The 22,020-nt window shown below is 36.9% G+C and overlaps 1 protein-coding gene across 2 annotated transcripts in view; it reads right to left on the reverse strand.

Moving 5' to 3' along the window:
• Positions 1-1,270: 1,270 nt before the first annotated feature.
• The window catches only part of MTPN (myotrophin), a 59,078-nt gene continuing 38,328 nt past the window's right edge, over positions 1,271-22,020 (reverse strand). For both annotated transcript variants that reach the window (XM_004430724.3, XM_087431288.1), the window contains exons 3-4: positions 21,273-21,356; positions 1,271-4,489 (exon numbers count right to left, since the gene is read on the reverse strand). In XM_004430724.3, coding sequence (XP_004430781.1) covers positions 4,403-4,489; positions 21,273-21,356 — 171 coding nt within the window. In that variant the 3' untranslated portion in view covers positions 1,271-4,402. The remainder of the gene's footprint in view (positions 4,490-21,272; positions 21,357-22,020) is intronic.

Consider the following 22,020-nt stretch of genomic DNA (forward strand, 5'->3'; position numbering starts at 1 on the left):
AGGTAGATCAGTAGGCCCAGGCTGGGCATTTCTATTAAGTTCCCAGGTTACAGTGATGTTGCTAGTCCAGGGACCACATTTTGAGAATCACTGGTTTTGCAGAAAGAAAAAAATCTTATTACAGTCTGATATACTGTGCTGCGTCAAAGTCCTGTGATAGCCCTCTAATCACTAAAGAATTTCACAGTAACTCACTCTAAGCTCTTTCTTTCCTCCAGATGTGGGCCTTTCATTGACATATACTGGTCTGCTCTTCAGTTGTTATATATGGAGCTCTGTTCCCTTTAAAATATGTTTAACCAGATTCAAACATTTTTATAGACCCTAATTCTTAAAATGAGAACTTCATTCCTCAAAAAATCTTGTGTGAGGGGCTGGCACCATGGCGTAGTGGTTAAGTTTGGCGTGTTCTGCTTCGGTGGCACAGGTTCTCGGGTTTGGATCCCAGGCACAGACCTACACCACGCTGTGGCGGCAACCCCACATTTAAAGTAGAGGATTGGCACAGACATTATTAGCTCAGGGCTAATCTTCCTCAGCCAAAAACAAACAAAAGAAACAAAAAGATTTCTGTGAACACTCCCACTTATAGCCACACATTTATACTTCAGTCAGCAACATGCAAATTCTGAAAAATAGCTTTGCTTTTTTTTTTAGCATCTGAACTTATTTTTTTCCTATCATTAATGAACCATTTCAAAAGTAAACTACACAACAGTCTTAGGGTGTTGACAAGATTACCACAGAATCAAACTAATTTTATATAATCTTATTCAGTTTTTTGAGGGTCAAAGTGATTTAATGCTAAATCAGAACATTTGTCCTGAAAAGTACATCCTGAAAAACTGCTCACAGTCAAGTGAGTTGGGAAAAGTGAACCTCCAAGGAATGTGCAGCAACTTAAGCGAGCAAAGAGGTTTACCATGACCCTGTTTCCTTTACCACCTATTCAGATTCCAAAACTCTAGGATCTCCTCGTTACACCTTGCTCCTAGTAACGTTACTAAACATTTACAGTAAAACAAATCGTGTCAGGAGACTGATACAGTAGTAGAGTTTATTTCAGTTAAATCTTTCCTGATGAGTAGAACAGTTTATTTTAATTAAATCTTTCCTATGTCTTCTTTTCTTTCCACTTATTTTTTTCTAGAAGTGGGATACAGCGGGGAAATTCAGATTAACTAAAAGCTCGAGTACTGATACCGCTGTAGAGAAGACTGAAGAAGGAAGGCGACAGTAACTGAGGGAGAAATGCTGCTGACACCTCAGCTGTAGCACAATTCAAGTTTATTCCATTTGTTCTTGCAACACAAAACTTAAACACAGTATTATTTAGCATTCTGATGTACATGAACTAGGATAATATGAGAAACCCAATTGTGTCAAAAGTATTACATTGTGGAAAAAATGAACTCAAATATATCAAAATGCACAAAGCACTAGTCTTCTTCCATTACTGCTTAGAAAGATATGATTGTTGTTCCATTTACAAAATAGAATCAGGACAATTTAAATTTTTTAAATTTTGCATGCAAAAACACTGCAATTGCTTATGTAGGAGGGCACTCTCACCAGCTTCTTCTATACACAATCGAGGATACAATATTGCATGGAAGAAAACAGCAGCTAAGTTGAAGTTTCAGAAAAAAAAAATCAAATAGGTACATACAGATTTAAAATCCATTACTTGAGGGAAGGAAATCAATGAAAAAAGGGCCTACTTGCTTGCAGCTTCCATACACACTGCACCCACCTACCTCTCCTTCTTGCCCCACTGGGTTCAGAAGGTGAGCTATGCATAGGAGAACTACTTGAGGATCCACAGGTGCTGTATTTGAACTAGAAGTCTATAGATACCTGTCTGAAGCTGCAAGGGGGAATTTGTTAGTACACTAATGTAAACAGGTAAACCACCTGTTTTTACTTGATATAGTGCATACAAAATGACCGACTTAATACAAAACTACAGAACATGCAAGATTTTTTCTGAGATGTTAAATATTCAGTGGAGAACAAAACTTATTTAACCTTTCACTAATGCATGTAGTACCAAAAAAGCAGACATGGTTTTAGCTTCCTTTACTCAAAATATGAACATTAAGTGTTGTGAATTTCTCTGCCAAGTGGTTTAGAAATACATTATAAATAACCTAGTTAAGAAAAAAGAAGAAATTGTAAACCATCTTGGTCAGTCTGTTCTATGCTTATGTTATTTTCTCAAGCAATCGCTTCATAATTACAGGGTTTACAAAATGGCTGAGAAAGAAGAGGGTAGGCGAAGTAGCCTCTACTGCACTACAAGGAACATCGGATAAAGTGTACAGAGAATCACGTGGTTTCTATAGCAGGTGCTGTAAGAAGCAGACCAGGTTTAGGAATGTTAGCATGATGCACTCTCTGCAATAGCCAACTACAACGAAACACTTTGAAAAGAAAGGTAAAAACTGTAGAGGGTAAAATCTAAGCCTTTTCAACAGCATTACACCAAGAGGTGAAAACAAAGATAACAAAACACCTTTTGTCATCACGTTGCTAGTTACAGACAGATAGAGTGCCCTCCATCTTCAATGAGGATAGCTCCCTGTTCAGTTCACTGATGTAATAAAGTACTGATTTCTGACTTTTAATCCAACTCTAATACGCTGCATTAAGACAGCAGAATTAGCCAAATATATCAAAGTATTTAAACCACTATTCTGTGATTGTTTTCTTGGATGCAGGAAACTTACAGGGTTAGGCTAGTTGTAAGAGAAAAAGCCACAAGATAAAAAAAGGGTTCATGGGGAAAAATATACACATACACACAAACCCACACAGCAACCAATCAGCAATGGATCAAAAAGATTTGTTATGAGCCAGCTGACTCACTAGTTTAACCCTGCTTTAGAATGCTACATTGCCTTAAAAAATCATCATTAATTCTTTATTATCCATAATCTGAATACAAGTCCCTAACCCACCCTCCCCACTTTTTTAAAAATTTGAGGTACATTCAATTATTGCATGACATGGATAAAGAAAAACCCTAATATTTTTACTAAGCTTATATGGATGGCAAGTTAAAGGAATCTTAATATTTTAAATGCAAGATAGCAAATTTAAGGGTATATGTTTTAATTAGTTGTACTATTCATGAAATAAACATTTGAAAACGTGTCTAAGTATTTTCTGCAGGTCATAAGAACACCATTTTAGGGCACTGTATTTTAAGAACACAGAATACATTTTGAAGGTGTCACACTACGCAATGCATGATTTAGAAAAGAAACAAAAATATATTTCGCAGGTGGGTTGGCATATGTTCAGCAGAAGCCTATCAACAACCCAGGGAAACCTGGTAACAAGCATATTTTTGAAGGGATGGGGTTAAATTTGCCCAAATATTAAATCTCACCCCAGTGATAGCTTTGGTGCAATAAGTAATCAGCATCCAAGCTGGGTCTGAGAGAGGCATTCCAAAGAATGTTCCTTGATTCTCCAAACATAACCGAGGCCAATCCATTCAAATAGCAAATGAAGAAAATTCACAGGTACTAAAACAACTGTTCTCTTTTTATATGATACTAATGGGCTTATGGCTATGATTCTATTTTTAAATCCCCTTTTACTACCAGCAGGAGTCTGAAAGTGTTTCAATGTTATATAAATGTCTGAATCTAGAGGAGAAAAAAATATGCATACTGGAATGATTTCTCCTTTAGACTTCCAAAATTTAAGATTTTATAAATAAAACTAGTCAGTTTTATCTAAAGACACATGAAACCCATGTGAAAGGGGAGAGGAAATCCGAAGTTCAGCCGTCCAGCAATTTGGGAGTGTGCCCTCCTCCCCTTGACTGAGCGTCCACATGGAGCTGAAAGTCACCGAGGGGGGAGTGGCCATCAACCACAGGCAGCGCACTTCACTACGCTGAGAGATCCCAATAGAGTGCGTCTTAAGGCAGAAGGCTAGAGCTAATTGCTTATCTCAGCACCCTAAGTTTACATCACAGCAGCCACTACTGCTCGCACAGTTGGGGCTACAAAATATGTATAGTTGGCCTTTGTAGAGTCAGACCCTCGACACAATCTAATTAATAAGTTAGCTAGGGAGCTGAAAAGGTCAAATGGTACTGGTATATTTTGTCTTTGCTCTCCCTTGGGTATAAGCTGTATATTTTATTGGAAATGGCAAAGAGGCTGACTTGATCAAGAATCCTAGTAAAAGCCTGATCATGGTTTTTTCCTCTTCTCCAAAACATTGTTTTTTCTGGTAGTCTGATTTGTTATGAATTTCTCTCTCCCCTCACCCCTCTTAAAGTATTTAGCTGAAGAAGCTGGCAGACAGAGAGTGACAGACAGACAGGCAGCAGTGTGAGGCCACAGGAGAGTCATTCTTCCAGAGCTGTCAGCCCATCCATCCATCACTGAAGAAGAGCTTTGATTGCCTGGTTGTCAGTGGCTTCAAAGGCAGTTAGTCCATCTGGACCTTTCACAGTCTTATCAGCACCCTGGAAAAGAGGAAAGAGCCTTTATCATTAAATGAGCCCACAACTGACAGAAGAGAACGAAAGACTAGATTACTCAGCATAGGCTAATGTTTACATGGAGAATTAAAAACTCGTGTACTAATGGAGTCCAATCTATGGAAGAAAAACCCCCAAATAGTTGGCAAGGTTATGGATTAAGTTGTAAAAATGCCCGATTATTGTTCATGCACTAAAAATTGTAAACTACAAACACAACTTGCCAATAACATAGTCAAACGACTGGCTTTTATTTATCCAATTAATTAAGCTTTAAAAAAGAGTATCCCCATGCGTAGTATAAAATGGGGGGGAATCACTTTTGATAAAAAAGAAAGTATTATTGAGACAATTATTATTTTTTTCTTCTTTGCAACACTTTTTGGAGAGTGCATAAATATCACATAAATATTTCTAAAATCTAGAACTTATAAACTTTTTATTTTAGACAAATTCCTAAAGAACACGTATAATATTGGTCTTTATATTTATAAAAACCTAGCAGTAAAGGACTGGGATGTGGGCTAGAAAAGGAGGTTCCCTGCTATACTCTAGGGAAATCCTCTCCAGTCTGCTCTCAATGCGTCACCTGGAGAGTGCTGTTCTGTTACATCTGTTACATTACATGTTACTTGCAACATGGCATTTTAGTTCTGAGAATGTGTACATATACCTTTGTGTCTATCTATTGTTTCTGTCTTTCTTTACTAGACTAAAAGCTCTGTGGGAGTAGGAACTTTGCCCTATTATTAACCTTGTCCATATTATTCACCATTGTGTCCCCAATACCTAGAAAAGTGCCTAGTGCATGCTAGCTGGATTTGCTCCCAAAGCAGGTCTGAATCTCTTTAATTCCCAGAGACAGCAATATTCTACCATCTGAGGGTTCTCTTTGCTAGGTCCAGCCCAATCAGGATTTATTCACCAAAAAGCCTCTAGCGTCCTGCTCTCTCCCCCTTGCCAAATCTCCTTCTGTTCTTAGGGCCTACAGAATGGTCTAAACTTGGCATAAATGGTCCTTTGGAGACCAACTCCACTCAAACTCACCAGTTCCTTCTCCCATTAATCTTCCTATGCTCTAATACAATGGAATTTCTTACCATTCCTAAACATACCATGTGCCATGCCTTTATGCAAGCTGGGTTCCATATGGAATGCTTTACCCCCTTTCTCTGGCAAATCCATTCAATCATTCAACAAATATTTACTGACTGACTGATGTGTAGACACTGTGTAAGGGGCTGGAGAATCAAAGAAACACAAGAGACAGTCTGCCAGTCTGGCTGGTGCGGGAGGCAGACAAATCCACCAATATGACACAGTGGGATGAGACCAATAGCATTATGCAGTGATGAGTGGCCCGTAAACCAGCACGGGATGTGGTAGGAGGGTGTAAGAAAGAAAGTCTTTCTGGATGAGGTAATGCTTGAGTTGAGTCTTGATGAGTAAGTACAAGTTGATTAGGTAAACCCGGAAGACTAAGATGACAGACATTCTAGGAAGTGTTAAATTATCACAAAGTTCTTGATATGACTGTAAGTCTCTATTTCCTCATTTTCTAATTAAATTTAACTGCTTTATGGAACACATGGAACTCAGTCAAGTGGGAGAAAAATGTGAGTGAGAACTTCAATGTCGTATGTCCTCCAACACAGTTTAAGTGACAATAACTGCAATAATTGTATTCAGAACAAATTCTTACTCATTTTGATCGCTATTTTTTCAGACTAGCATCATAAACCATAATTCTGCATTAACAAAAAGTTAAATACTATAGTGAACATCTGTTGCTTTGTAGCTGCCAGAGTTCATTTCCCTTCTTTTGATAGCAGCATCCTAATTTCATTTTGGGGAATCATTTGTCCTCAGCGTGTGGACTCCTCGGACTATAACTCAAGGTGCCATGTTATCTTTGAGTTATCACCTCACGGTCATGAAGTGTCAAAGATTTATTTGACTCAAGCAGGATGCTCACTTCTGGATTTTGAATCTTGATTGCAGAGATCAAAAGAGAGAGAACAAGAAGTTAGAGCTCACTGATCTCTGTGGCATCACCCAGAGGAGACAGTTGAGAAGCTCCTGCTGTCTAGAGTCCTATAGTTGCTATAAGTCTGGCCTCTTCTGAGCCTGGTTCTCCAGCTTTCCTGTTGACCCTATGACTAGTTCAATATCTTCAAAAATTCCTTTTCTACTTGTTAGAGTCAATTTATGCTATTTGCAACCCCCAAAAATCTAGCTGATTAAATATTTTTAAAATTTATATAAATCATCTTTTTCTAATTATAATAGAAACTCATCACAGAACTCAGAATACACAGAAAAACATAAAACTCATAATTCTACAAGCCAGATACAACTAATGTTACAGTTTAGTGTTTGTCTATTCTTTTGTTCTAAACACGTATATGTATTTCTTTTAAAAATAAATGAGTAACCATAAGAGAACTAGAGTGACTATGTATCAGACAAAAGAAACTCTAAGATAAAGAAATATTATGAGAGACAAAGAGGGACATTTCAAAATAATAAAAGGTTTAATATTCAAATTTCAAAAATGAAACTAAGAAAACAATTCCATTTATAATAGCATTAAAAAGAATAAAATATTCAGAAATAAATTTAACAAAGTCAAACCAGTTCTTCTAAAAAAAAGATGAACCAGTTTTGTCAATGTGGATAAGAATATTGAAAGAAAATGACTCTTTGGCACTTGATGCAGTTATTAGAGAATTTAAGTACATTTGGCCTCATGCCTTCCTTGAGGAAAACATTTTTAATCATTTGTTATTAGTTCTAGTGATTATTTCCATAGCTCTAAATAATATATTCACGCTACTACTTGAGTTAACTCGATTACATTCTGACTTCCTCTACAGAGAGGTGGCCTTATCTTACCACCACCTTTTGCAGACTCTCCCAATTTCTTACGCTTAAAATACCAGTTTCTGTTTCTTTATAAATTTAAATGATACATTTACTTAACCCCATATTTCTTGTTCCATCAATTCTGACAGTATCTCATCCCTCTACTTTATAAGATACTTTCTCTACCTTCCCATCACTCCTTCTACCTTTTAACTTCCCAGCTTTTCTATTTTGTGAAGATTAACTTTTATATTCTGTTCTATAACAACTGTTTCGTTTATTGATTCTTTTTTATACCCCCTATAGTCACCATGCTGTACACTGCATCCCCAGGACTTATTTTATAACTGCAATTTTGTACCTTTTGACTATCTTCACTCATCCACCCCCATCCCCCGCCACTGGCAACTACCAATCTGTTCTTTGTTATCTATGAGTTCAGTCGTTTTTTTTTAAGATTCCACATATAATACAGTTATTTGTCTGTCTTTGTCTGATTTCACTTAGCATAATGCCCTCAGGGTTCATCCACGTTGTTATAAATGGCAGAATTTCCTTCTTTTTTATAGCTGAATAATATTCCTGTGTGTGTGCATATATACACATACACATATATATGTATATATATATATATCACATTTTTTTTATCCATGCATCTGTTGATGGACATTTAGGTTGTTTCTATGTTGTGGCTACTGTACATAATGCTGCAGTGAACATGCAGGGTGCAGGTATCTGTTTGAGTTAGTATTTTTGTCTCCTTCAGACAAATACCCAGAAGTGGAATTGCTGGACCATATGGTAGTTCTATTTTTAATTTTTTGAGGAAACTCCATATTGTATGCCATACAGCCTGCACCAATTTACATTCCAGCCAACAGTGCATAAGGGTTCCCATTTTCCTACATTCTTGCCAACACTTATGTCCTGTATTTTTGATAATAGCCATTCTAATATGCATGAGGTGATAACTCACTGTAGTTTGGATTTGTATTTCCCCGATGATGAGTGATCTTGAAAGACCTTTTCATGTACCTTTTGGCCATCTGTATGTCTTCTTTGGAAAAATGTTTATTCAGATCCTCCACCATTTTAAAATCTGATTTTTTTCTACTGAGTTATATGAGTTCTTTATATATTTTGGATATTAACCCCTTATCAGATATGATTTGCTAATATTTTCTCCCATTCTGTAGGCTGCCTTTTCATTTTGATTGTTTCCTTTGCTGTGCAGAAGCTTTTCGGTTTGATGTAGTCCCACTTGTTTATTTTTGCTTTTGTTGCCTTTGCTTTTGGTGTCAAACCTGAAAAATCATCACCAGGACCGATGTCAAGCAGCTTACCACCTATGTTTCCTTCTAGTTTTATGGTTTCAGGCCTTATGTTCAAGTCTTTAATCCATTTTGTATTGATTTTTGTGTATGGTGTAAGCTAGTGGTCCAGTTTCATTCATTTGCATGTGGCTGTCCAGTCTTCCCAACACCACTTATTGAAGAGACTATCCTTTCCCTATTGTATATTCTTGGCTGCTTTGTCATAAATTAATTTACCATATATATGTGAGTTTATATCTCGGCTCTCTGTTCTGTTCCACTGATTTATGTGTCTGTTTTTATGCCAACAACATACTATTTTGATTTCTATAGCTTTGTAATATAGTTTGAAATCAGGAAGTATAATACATCCAGCTTCGTTCTTCTTAAGACTGCTTTGGCTATTTGGGGTCTTTTCTGCTTGCATACAAATTTTAGGATTGTTTATTCTATTTCTGTGAAAAATGCCATTGGAATTTTGCTAGATATTGCATTGAGTCTTGTTTTGGGCAGTATAGACATTTTAACAGTGTTAATTCTTCCAATCCACTAGCACAGAATATCTTTCCATATGTGTCTTCTTCAATATCTTTCATTAACGTCTTATAGTTTTCAGTGTACAGGTCTTTCATCTCCTTGGTTTAATTTATTTCCAGGTATTTTATTCTTTTTGATGCAACTGTAAGTAGGATTTTAAAAAAAATTTCTCTGATAGTTATTAATGCATAGAAACACAATGATTTTTGTATATTGATTTTGTATCCTGCAATTTTACTGAATTCCTTCACTAGTTCTAACAGTTTTTTGGTGGAGGCTTTGGTTTTTTCTACATAAGATCATGTCATCTGCAAACAGACAGTTTTACTTCTCCTCTTCCAATGTGGATGCCTTTTACTGTTTTTTCTTGCCTAATTGCTCTGGCTAGGACTTCCATTAATACATTGTATAAAAGTGGCAAGAGTGGGCATCCTTGTCTGGATCCTGATCTTAGAGGAAAAGCTTCCAGTTTTTCCACTGTTGAGTATGATGTTAGCTGTGGGCTTATCAAATATGTCAATAAAGTTTATGTTGAGATATGTTCCCTCTATACCCAGTTTGTTGAGAGATTTTTTTTAAAACATGAATGGACGCTGAATTATGTCAAATGCTTTTTCTGCATCTATTGAGATGATATGATTTTTATCCTTCATTTTGTTACTGTGGTGTATCACACTGATTTGCAGATGTTGAACCATCCTTGCATCCTTGGAATAAATCCCACTTGATCATGGTGTATGATCCTTTTGACGTATTATTGAATTCGGCTTGCTAATATTTTGTTGAGGATTTTTGCATCTATGTTCATCAGGGATATTGGCCTGTAATTTTCTTTTCTTATAATGTCCTTGTCTGGTTTTGGTATAGGGGTAATGCTGGCCTTGCAAAATAAGTGTTCTCATCTCTTCTATTTTTTGGAAGAGTTTGAGAAGGATTGGTATTAATTCTTAGTTTGGTAGAACTCACCAGTGAAGCCATCTGGTCCTGGATACTGATTGATTCTTACAGTTAAAATACATAAACAATGCTTAAATTACTTCTAGGTAAACATTGTTCACCACGGCACCTGGCAGACTACTGTGATTAGTTTTCTTTCTATTGTTCCAATATCATAACCCTGTGCAACCCTCCCAAACGACAGAATCAGGAGATCAACATCCACAGTAGCAGCCTGAGTTTTCCCAAGTCCTGTTCATTCATTTATAAATAACAACTTTTGACCCTACTTGTTATGGTTTGGTTAAAGTGCAATAACATAGAGTCTAAAACACAATAGATTACACTGAGTTAATTTATTTCTCTCTCATAAAACAGTCTAATGCTAAGTGTATCAAGGTTAATAGAGTGGCTCTGTCCTGTGAGGTCATTTAATGATCTAGGTCCTTTCTTCCATGTTACTGTTCTCATCTACCTGGCTGAAGCTGGCTTACCTCCACATCTGCTTTCAGCCTGCTGGATGGGAGAAAAAAGTCCACAGCAAGCGGCTTCACATTTTAGGTGATGATCTGGAAGTGGCACACATCATCTGAGCACATCTCATTAGCCCAAGCTTAGACACACAGCCATACCCTCTGCAAGGGTGTTTCCCTTGCAGAGATATAAGGGCTGCCAAGTGCCCAACTAAACTTGGGGCTCTCTTTCTAAAAGGAAGAGTGAAAAATGGACATGGAAGACAATTTGCAGCCTAACCTATACTGTCCTGAAAATACTTTGGAGTAAGTCACTAATGTCCTCTAAATGACAAGTTCAATCAATGACAGTCTTATTCCTAACTCATTATAGCCCTAACTCTAATGACAATATTATCTCCAAGTTCTCCTGTCTATCTAGCCTGTCTCTTCTTCCTCTTGTACCAACTCCCTCTACTCCACCTTGCTCCCCTTCACTTTCTCTCTGGCTTTCTTTATACGCCAGTATTCTCCATGGTTCTGGTCTTTGGCATGCCTCACTACTTGCTCAACATGCTTTTGCCTGATCATCTCATCCATGTTATGGTTTAACCTCCAACCCCCTTTATCCTCATCCTGAACATCTACCCTGAACTTTGAGCCCACATATATATATATAGCCTTTGAGACTTAACTACTTAAAGTCCCACAAATATCTCAAACTCACCCTTTCCTAAAATGAATCCATAATCTTTTCCTATAAACTTGCTGTTTTTCCAGTATTCTTTATCACGGTAAAGAACACCACCATCTTTCATGAAATGTGGAGACATTATGCAGTTTTTCTTGTTTACTTCCCATATAATCAGTCACCAAGTCTTTAGACCATGATATTCTTAACATTTCTCACCTGTTCTTGCTACCATTACTTCCTTGGTTCAGGATTTTCATATAAAGATTCTAATCCAACAGTTTCCTATCTTTTTTCACTTCTAACACCACTCCAATTCGGACGCCACATATCTGGGTGATCTTTGTAAAATCCAAGTCTGATCATACTACTCACCTACCAAAAAACCTTTAATGGCATCCTCACAGAACAGGATGAAGATAAATAACATAACACATAAGGCATAATCTTTTCACTACCTACTTCTCTAGTTATATTTCTTGCTAAATCCCTGTTAGCCTATGTTGTAGCTGTGCTGAACAATTTTTTTAGCTTACCCTAATGCATCATGGTCTCTCTTTCTTGTCCCTGTGACTTTTCTCACACTGTTGCTTCCGCTTGGAATGAAACACTAATTCTCTACTAGATTCTTGGACACTAAGTTTCTAACATTCAGCTCAAGTGACAACTGCTTTATGAAGTTACACTTGTGGTATCTGAAGTTGTAATGACATTCTTATTTACAACATAATACTATTCATTAAAGACAAATTACCGTGAATAGATCAACAAGCATCGCCATTGCGAATAGGCTGCTCATTAGCACAATATATAAGATATTTAATTATTTTCAGGTAATTTCAACACTAAAGACTCTTCAGTTTGACATCTGACTAGAATCAGGGCTAGGCTCATCTGCCTATATTTAAAGCATGATTCAGGTGATCAAGTTTCCCGGAGGAGAAAAGGTTGCTCTGGTCAAGTTAAGTGGCCCAAGTAGATATAGGCCGTTTGTCGTTCTAGGGAGTAAAACTTTTAAGGCATTAAAAGTAATTTCTTGATCTTCAAAAGTCACAGTTTTAGATAATCAAGTATTATTGGATAGTAAGTTGTAGAATATAGGGAATGCTAAAAAAAATTCAAGTCATGCTATCTCTGCCCTTGAATAGAATTGTTTACAATGTAGCAAAAAGATAAGATATATAGGCATGAAACAACAAGAATGTATCTTTATCTGCTGTTACCTTTATCTACTTCTTACTTCAGATAGCCCAATTCTGCTTTATATCACCAGTTCTTCATATGTACCAATAGGCCAAGAAAACTGGATTGGTAACATTTTAAGAATGAAACTCTTACAAGTGTACTGAGGTTATCTTGCATTATATTGACAAAAGGCTTTTGTGGTGAAGATGCTGATTATAGTTATGCTAATCAGTCAGTATACCAAGCAGCTTTGTTTCAATGCAATATTTATAAATGCAATTAAAAAAAACAGCACTTGTGGGGCCGGCACCATGGCTTAGCAGTTAAGTGCGCATGTTCCGCTACTGGCGGCCCGGGTTCGGATCCCGGGCTCGCACCGACACACCGCTTGTCTGGCCACGCTGAGGCGGCGTCCCACATACAGCAACTAGAAGGATGTGCAACTATGACATACAACTATCTACTGGGGCCTTGGGGAGAAAAAGGAGGAAAAAAAAAGGAGGATTGGCAATAGCTGTTAGCTCAGGGCTGGTTTTCCTCAGCAAAAAGAGGAAGATTGGCATGGATATTAGCTCAGGGCTGATCTTCCTCACAAAAAACAAACAAACAAAAAAACAGAACTTGAATATACGTATATGTATATACACACCCAATGTCTTGATGGATATTTTTTTTTTTTTTTTTTTTTTGTGAGGGAGGTCAGCCCTGAGCTAACATCCGTGCTAATCCTCCTCTTTTTGCTGAGGAAGACAGGCTCTGAGCTAACATCTATTGCCAGTCCTCCTCCTTTTTCTCCCCAAAGCCCCAGTAGATAGGTGTATGTCATAGGTGTACATCCTTCTAGTTGCTGTATGTGGGACGCGGCCACAGCATGGCTGGAGAAGCGGTGCGTCAGTGCACGCCCGGGATCCGAACCCGGGTCGCCAGTAGCGGAGCGTGCGCACTTAACCGATAAGCCACCGGGCTAGCCCTGGATATTTCTATATATGGTGCTAGACACTGTTTTACAACCTTAGCATATTACCATTACCTCGGAAATAAAAATTTAGCAATCATGGTTTGGAACAGTCAACTCACTTTTGGAAAGAAAGCAAATTAGAATCAAACACAAAATGAATGCCTAAATGAATACAGTGTACTTCCTTTTATCTGATGTTAAAAGTCTCATAAGGACTCTTAAAATGTAAAGGAACAAAGAAATTCTTCGTCTTCTCCCTTTAACCACTGAATTAACTCTTATTCAGTTGTTACATTCTCTGTGAAGCCCTTCCGGAATTTCCCAGGCAGTTGGCTCCTCCTTCTCCTGTAGGCCCCTGGCATGTTACTGATCATACTTCAAGGCAGATACTGTAGCTTGGCTCTCCCAACGTCCAGTGCAACCCCCTTCTTCTTTGCTTTCCTCTAGTACAGAGGCTGAAAAGAAATTGAGTCCCCAGACCCTTTTAAAGCTACAGGTGGCCATCTGACACAAATTTGGCCTCTCCCACGGAGGGCTTTCCTTTTCCAATAAAGCCCCAGGAGAAGAGAGTCCTTAGCTCTTATCCCTTCTTCCTGCCCAAAACACAGACACAATGCCTGGAGGGCCAGCAGTCATCTTGTAACCATAGGATTGGGGAAGACGGGGGAGAACGGAGTGGGACTACTGATGCCACAGTGTAGCCAAATGCTTAGCCTTACACTGCATACCTTCAGACATCTTGTTATGAGCCACTTGTTTAAATCACTGTAGTCCAAGTTTTTGTTACGGCTGAATTCCACTTCTCTTATGGCACTTACCATAGTCTGTAATTGTCTGTTAATAGGCCTGTCTCCCCCAAATTAGGCTGAGCTCCATGAGGGCAGAGGCCTTGTTCTATTCATCTCTGTATCTTTTAACACTTAGGATAATGCTTGGTATACAGTAGATGCTCAACAAATATTTGTTAAATAGGTGAAAAATTCACATCTGGGTCACAGTGCGAATGAATATTTAGTAACATAAATCTTACCTGTGGTGATCACATGCACCCAAATTGAAAGAAAAAACTACCTTTCTCCCATCTTGTGTACGTATATACCACATACATATGTATGTATGTATATCACTGTATTAGAAAGAATACAGCAAAATATCTACTTTGAATTAATTCATATGCATTTTAGAACAGTTTTGAGAAATTGCTCATAAAGAATTCCATTATCTCATGATTTGGGACCATGGTAGTATGATAAAGTGTTCAGAACCTGAGAATTTTCAACTGTTTGAATATACACTTAATATTACCACTACCAAAGAACTTACTGATACAACTCCATTTTGGAGTCTAGTAAAAACAGTGACATTAAAAAAAAATTATTCAAATATCTACAGCTACACATGTTGTGTAATTTTATTTACTGGTATGGGATTTCACAGCACATTTAACCTCATACTTAATTTACACATTGATATAGGACACAGTGAAGAGAATTTCTGAACACCCCACAGCATCTAACACAATACTTAACACAGCAAATGTTATATTCCTTATGTTTTTGTAGCAGTTTTGAGTTTTTAACATAATATTGCAGATACATCACCTCCTTTTATCTTCACAGCAGCCGTGTGAGGTAGGCATCGTTATCTCTATTTTATAGATTCTTAAGCTCCGAGAGGTTGAGAAACTTGCCCAAAGTCAGTCAGCAAGTCAGAAAAATTAGAGCCTTCTGACTCTAAATCTTGTGTTCTTTGCTACCTTTAGTTAAAAATTACCTATGGTTTTTCCCCTAAAAATGTCAGGATGAGACTCAGATTCTAGAACTTATTACCTTTAGATAGTCTCAAGTTTTTTGAGCCTCATACAGGAAAATGAAAAACCTCGTACAACTGTACATACTATTTGTCATCTGTTGAGCCATTTCAAGCTAAAGAACATTTTAACAGACATCCAATTCACAAGTCAATTCAACAAATATTTACCGAGTTTCTATTAAGTGCCAGACGTAGTTTTGGTGAATAAAGTTTTACTAGAACACAGCCACGCTCATTTGTTGACATGTTGTCTATGGCTGCGTTTGTGCTACAACGGCACAGCTGAGTAGCTGTAACAGAGGCCGTGCAGCCTGCAAGGCCTGAAATATTTATTATCTAGTCCCTTACGTAAAATGTTTGTCAATTCCTACTCTAGGGCATTAAGGTGAATGAGAGACTGGTTTTCTGCATATTTTCACAATCTAGAGGGGACAAAGGAAAGGATCACGTATACAAATATAATTCAGTGTGGTAAATACTAAAAACAGAGGGACAGACCATTACCCTCTTTGATCCTCAGAATAATCCTACAATGTTAACACTATTAGTCCCACTGAGTTCAAATGTCAAGTGATTTACCGGCCATTAAGTTACAGGACCAGGCCTTGTATCCTGCTTTTCTAAGTTCAGTGCCACGCTCCTCCATCCACACCACTCTGTCTCTCTGAGCAATGTGCTAACCATGCACTGGGGAATGACAGACCTGAAGGCCAGCATTTGCTGAGAACTTTTACTTATCTGTGGGCTAACTGTTGCTGTTGTTGTTTTAATATCTTCCACTTTAAAACAAAAAATTGATTCTTATAACCTCAACGAACTCTTAAAAGGCAGGTAGCCATCCCAACTTATTCACAAAACAAAAAACTAACAAATGAAGACCCACACATATATATGGGCAATGAGAAACATTCTACATTTCTTTTCATTTTATTTTTTTATTTGGACATAGTGACTATAGTTCATTCTTAGTTGGATTTGTTCTTATATTAACCCTTGTGAAAATACGATTTTAACATCTCTACTGGAGTTGTATCTAGTAAGGATAGAAAGATCACTTCAAGATTTCAGAGAAAAATTCATCATGGAAATACGGGGATAAGGTAAAGTATAAATGAGCCTTCAAATTACTTCTCTCCAAAGACCTTCAGATATTGAGCTATGAAACTATTTATGAGGTGGCATGTCATAAGTGTTAGATGAAAAAATTTGTCTACATTTGAAACAGTTATTTTCATAAAACTTATTTTTCAGGGAACCCTCATTCTTGAAGCAAGTCTTCCCTTTTCTGAGAAATACATCTAAGTTACCTGCATCAATGCTAACTGGTCTTAATATTTACTGGAAATTGATGATGAGCTCAGTGTTGCAGCAAATGACTAGTACATATTATCTCACATAACTACTTGGCTATACTGACAGGGAGTATAATGCAGTGGTTAGAGAGACAGGCTCTGGAACCAAAGTGATTGAGTTTGAATTCCAATTTCCCTTCTTACCAGCTGTATACCTAGGCAAGTTTCCTAACCACTTGGTGCCTCAGTTTCCCCAATGGTAAAATGGGGGATAAAAATCATACCTACTTCATAGTATTACCATGATGATTAAATGAGTTTATATACGCAAAGCACTTAAAACAGCACTTATACATAGGAAATGTCATTTAAATGTGAGCTATTTTATCCTCTCATCAGCTCTGTGTGATACGTACTGGCCGCCGTGTTGCAGAAGAGAAAACTTAGGCTTAGATGTTAAGGAACTTGCTCAAAGCCACAAAGCTATTAAAAAGCAGAACTGAGAACTAAACTTGGAGGTGTGTGGTGCCAGAGCACATGATGTATGTCACTAACTAAAACTACCTAAAATGATGTATTCCAGACTAAAACATCTAAATGAGTAAAAACGATGAGCTTACAATGGGCATATTTGTGTACGAGATTTGTGAAACACATCAAAGCAGTATAATAATTGGTTTCTTTAGTTATTTAGGTGATAAATTTTGTAGCTATATCAATTCCGGCGGGCCTTTTATGATGCAGTTTCTTCTTAAAATATAGCAATTCCGAAAGGCAGTGCTGGGTTCTTTGAGGGTCATCTGTCCTAAGAAGTTATTGAAACCAAACTTGCCCAGATTAAATGGAACAGAACTTGGGGGTTCCAAGTAATCATAAAATCTGTGCTTGAGAATATATAAAGCCGTTTAGATTTTATTGGGGGTGGAGTAGTAATTCAAGTGAAAAATGTTGGTTCTACCTGCAAGCACATCTACTTGTTTATGCTGAAAAGGGTTGACCTCCCAACCCTTAACTCTACATATTTGATTCTCAGTTCAAGCAGCAAAATCTGCACCATTGACACTTTGAGGATTTGACGATGCTGGTATTTGAGAGGGGTGTTTAAGTTTTACCAACTGGCTGCTTGTTTTTTTCTTTTTTCTAATATAGCATAGATAATACATTTAGCAAAAACATGAATGTTATTAGATAAGACGGTTTTCTATATTTTCTTAACAGACTGATTATTAGTATTTTTTACTCTCTATAGCAATTGTACATAAGACATTAAACATTTTGACTTCTGTTTTATAACAGGAAGGTAGCTGAGTAAACCTTTGTTCTGCATCTCCCTCATTTATCCTACTCAAACCAGGAGCAGTTAACTTACAGAGTGGTCTCAAACAGCTGAGTCACTAAAATTAGTGCTGCACAATAAACAGTGATTATATATTTTTGTTGTTGTTGTAAGGTTTCAGTAGACTTCCTAAGGAGATAAATTCTTTGACACAGCATGAAGCAGAAAAAGAATGGAAAACAAAAAAAGCAAAGTTTCTTTTGGACTTTTTCCCCTCAGATACAGCTTAGAAGGCTAAACATCACTAAGAACAAATGACAGTTTATAATAACAATTTTAGTATGCTGTCAGTTTACTTTTGTAACATAAAACAGCAATTACACTGTTTCGAAACTTTCGTTAACTTTTCAATTCATGAGATTTTGATTCTCTCATGCTGGGGTACAACTTTTTCTATTTATTTAAAAGAATTCTTGTTCTTATAGGAAATTGAGTGGTCATTTTTAATAACAGTATATACATATAAGGGATGGAATGTGAACAGACACTAGAGTAAATGACATAGCTTATCTGTCTAGATTCTAAATTACAGCAAACTTAATTTAAGAGTGATAATAAAAGTAAACATTTATAGAAACTTTGATATATATTAAATACTATATATATGTTAATATTATAGGAAATGTCTAATATGACAGGGTATTAACGCTACATGCAAACTATTATTATTTCTCAGAATTGTCTCTTTCTAGAAACTAAATTAAGATATCAAATTACATATCTATCTGTGAAAAATAAATGACTTTTGGACTTATGAAAGTCCACTGGCTAATATTATAGTTTAAGAGGACCATTTCACGATTAACTCTTTCTTTTAAAATTAATTCATAATAATCTATAAGGATTCTGCTTTTAATAAAAGGTAGAACAAACCAGATTTCATAATATAAATATTGATTGCAATGTTAAAAAAAATGCACTAGCATAGCCTTATTTTAGCAACTAAAGATGTTTCAAAGAGCACAATCAATTTCCAAAAAAAAAATGTGGCTAACAAAACTATAGGGTATCCATTAAAGGAGCTTATGCAATAATAAAATCATGGTAATCAATTTTGAAAAAGCAGAACTAAATTTTACTAAGCTGCTTTCATAAAGGTTAAAAAAAAACCTTTCATCTAAAATAAATAACAGCTCTACATGATCAAAACTGATCTGCCAATTTAGAGCCATCTCTGACTGTCACTTAGCTACAAAAATCAAGGCTCAGACATAAATAAAAGAATGATATTACAGGCACAAGTAAAAGAAAAAATAAGCTAGTTAAAAGTCAGACAACTCAACTTCCAACGAAAAATTTAGCAAGAGAATACACAATTATAGAGACCTTTCTAGGATAGCATATTAGGGTCTGATCTACAGTTTGAGATATGGCTAAAAGGAAAGAGCATTCTTAGGGGCATCTCATTTAGTAAATAACCAGAGAGCCCTAAGCTAAAAGGATCCCATGGAAGTTTTTATTTTCAGAGAACAAAACCCTTGGTTGGGTAGAAAGGTCCGGGAAAGAGGGAGAAAGAAGAGGAAAGAATGAATCATTCATTTCTTTCTGTTTTTCTTCTGACTTATGAATTTATTTTTTAATTGAGATATAATTGACATATAACGTATTAGTTTAAGGTGTACATCACAATGATTTGATATATGTATATATTGTGAAATGATTATCACAATAAGTTCAGTGAGAACTTTTAAGATTTACTCTCTTAGCAACTTTCAAATATACAACACAGTACCGTTAACTGTTTCTTTTATTATACACTTAGCGGATAGGTTGAAGCCAGGGGAATTAGGTCCGTGCTGAGCAAGAGAGCTGAGAGACAGACAAAAAGAAATCAGATCCTGGTCATGTGGCTTAAGCCTAGGTCAAGCTGTGCCTCAACTGTAGAGTTATGTGAGCCAACAAGATCTCTTCACTGCTTAAGCCCATCCGAGCTGGATTTACTTACTTGCAATACAAAGAGTTCTAACTAATAAAATATTGGAATTATATAAATCTTTCATGAACTATAAGTCAATATTTGTAACTATGACAACCAGTTTTTAATAGGGTAAGCAAAAATATTCCCCTAGGGATGAAATTATCTAGTAGTTTTCAAAAGTACTTTTAAATCTTTTCATAGGTGTGGAAGAAGGGATGGACAGTAAGGAGAAAGACATAATACCTAGAAATCTTTGTGAGCACATCCTACCAGATTCTGGATCCACCACAGTGGCAAAGAATAGTATTTCCATTTATTTTGGCTTTTGGAGAACTGCATCATTCATATCAGTATGGATGCAGTATCTAAAAATTACTATTGCTATATACCAAAAAAGACTCCCCAAAACCCCCCAAAATCACAAAACCACCACCACCACACATTTAAAGAAATGCAGTAATTGTATTTAATTTGAAGCTATGGGTAAGAAACCTTAGTTTTAAAGGACCTGAATAAATTGCTTTCAGAACAGTATCTTTAAAAAGTTGTCAATATAATTGTTAAGAGAGAAATGTGCAACCTTCTTTCTCTATTTTCTCCAAATCTTACTAAAGCTGACTCTATGAAGCATAAAATCCTCCTCAGTCTTAGAATAAAAGCCACTATTTATTGAGCATTTGTTATGTGTCAGGCACTACAGCAAAATGCTTTCTATACATTTAGTCTTATTTCTTTCTTGCTTCTTTTAGCAGGGCTTATTTTAAAATCCCAAATGAAATGTTATAAATAGCACTTTCCACAGTACGGCCACGAAATGAACAGCTTGGGATTAATATTGGTGCCTTATTTTATGAAATTTTTTTGTCTTCCAGTGTCTGCAGGTTCCACCTAACACAGCTAAATGGTTGCAAATGATTGGTTAATTCCTGAGGCTGAATCTAAGAGCTTATAATAGCAAAGACAAAACATTGGGAAACTCCAAATTTACCAGGATCTCAAGCACATCAAGACACCAGATGACTTGGAGAGTCCTTACTTAGAGCAAACTGCCACTAATAATCTTGCTCAGTGTACCACAGAAAATGAAGCTTACGAATTTCAAACCAGGGCTTCTCAAAGTGTGTTCTGTGAACCTGGTACCAGTCTGCAAACTGTTACTAGCCCAGGGCAAATTTTCTACATCACTAAGTACAATGCTTCATTTGGTTACTTTGTTTTCTCATAGCAAGATATTCTTGATGAAGGAGACTGTGTTGATTTATATTCTATCCCAAGGTCCTTATCCATCATGAACTGGTAACAAACAGTTTGTGGACCAGCTATTTTGAATAACACTGATCTAAACCTCAATTTTGGATATCGTCTCGTTTTTTGTCCTTGATGCCACACAAAATTTAAATTAACAACCAAATACTTGGCTTAAACAGTCACAGAGCAATGGAAAAAGCAATGAAAATTAGAAATTGACCTCACCTTTGACAGAAGCAATTTCACACAGGAAACATGACCTTCATAGACAGCAGACAGAAGAGGGGTAATATGATGTTTATCTGGAGCCTATGAAATAATAAATAGAGATATAAACCACCGTACCCATTTTTCATTTCTTCCTTCTTTCTAGATCTAATTAAGAAACTCTTGTGAATATTTCAAAATCAGTGTTTACTTATTTGCCTTGCAATACAAAATGACTCCACAGCTACAAGTTTCTGAGTCTCCTAGAGAGCTGCCAGAGGCCCAAGCCTCAAGCACTTTCCCCTTGGGGGTCAGTACCGTGAAGTAGAGGGAGCTGGGCTTTGACCCCAGTCAAATCTTGGCTCTGCCACTTACTGCGTAACTAGTCATTTAACCTCTCTGAGCCTCAACTCCCCACTATTGTAGAAAGGCCAATGAGGTCCAGGAGGGGAAGAGAGGGGTAGAACACAGCCAATGAAGAGGTAAAAGACTGCCACAATTGGGCCAGGGGACATAGTGTCCCCTGAAATGTGAAGAGTTCATCTCACTTGCTCTCATGGTTACTTAAACATTTTTCCAAAACTCTGAAATGCAGAAGCTGTAACAAGGAAAAGTCAGAAGATGACTGCTCCTGTCTGACCACTTGCCTACTGACCTTTGTCCAAAACTCCAGTTTAGATCTATCATACGACTGCAGAGTCCTGTGCTCCGTTGGGTGACAGCCATTTGTTACCCACAGATAGCGCTAACTCGCAAGTTGCTTTAG

Source organism: Ceratotherium simum, chromosome 1, assembly GCF_057802395.1.
Source record: "Ceratotherium simum simum isolate JZ-2026a chromosome 1, ASM5780239v1, whole genome shotgun sequence".
NCBI lineage: Eukaryota > Metazoa > Chordata > Mammalia > Perissodactyla > Rhinocerotidae > Ceratotherium > Ceratotherium simum.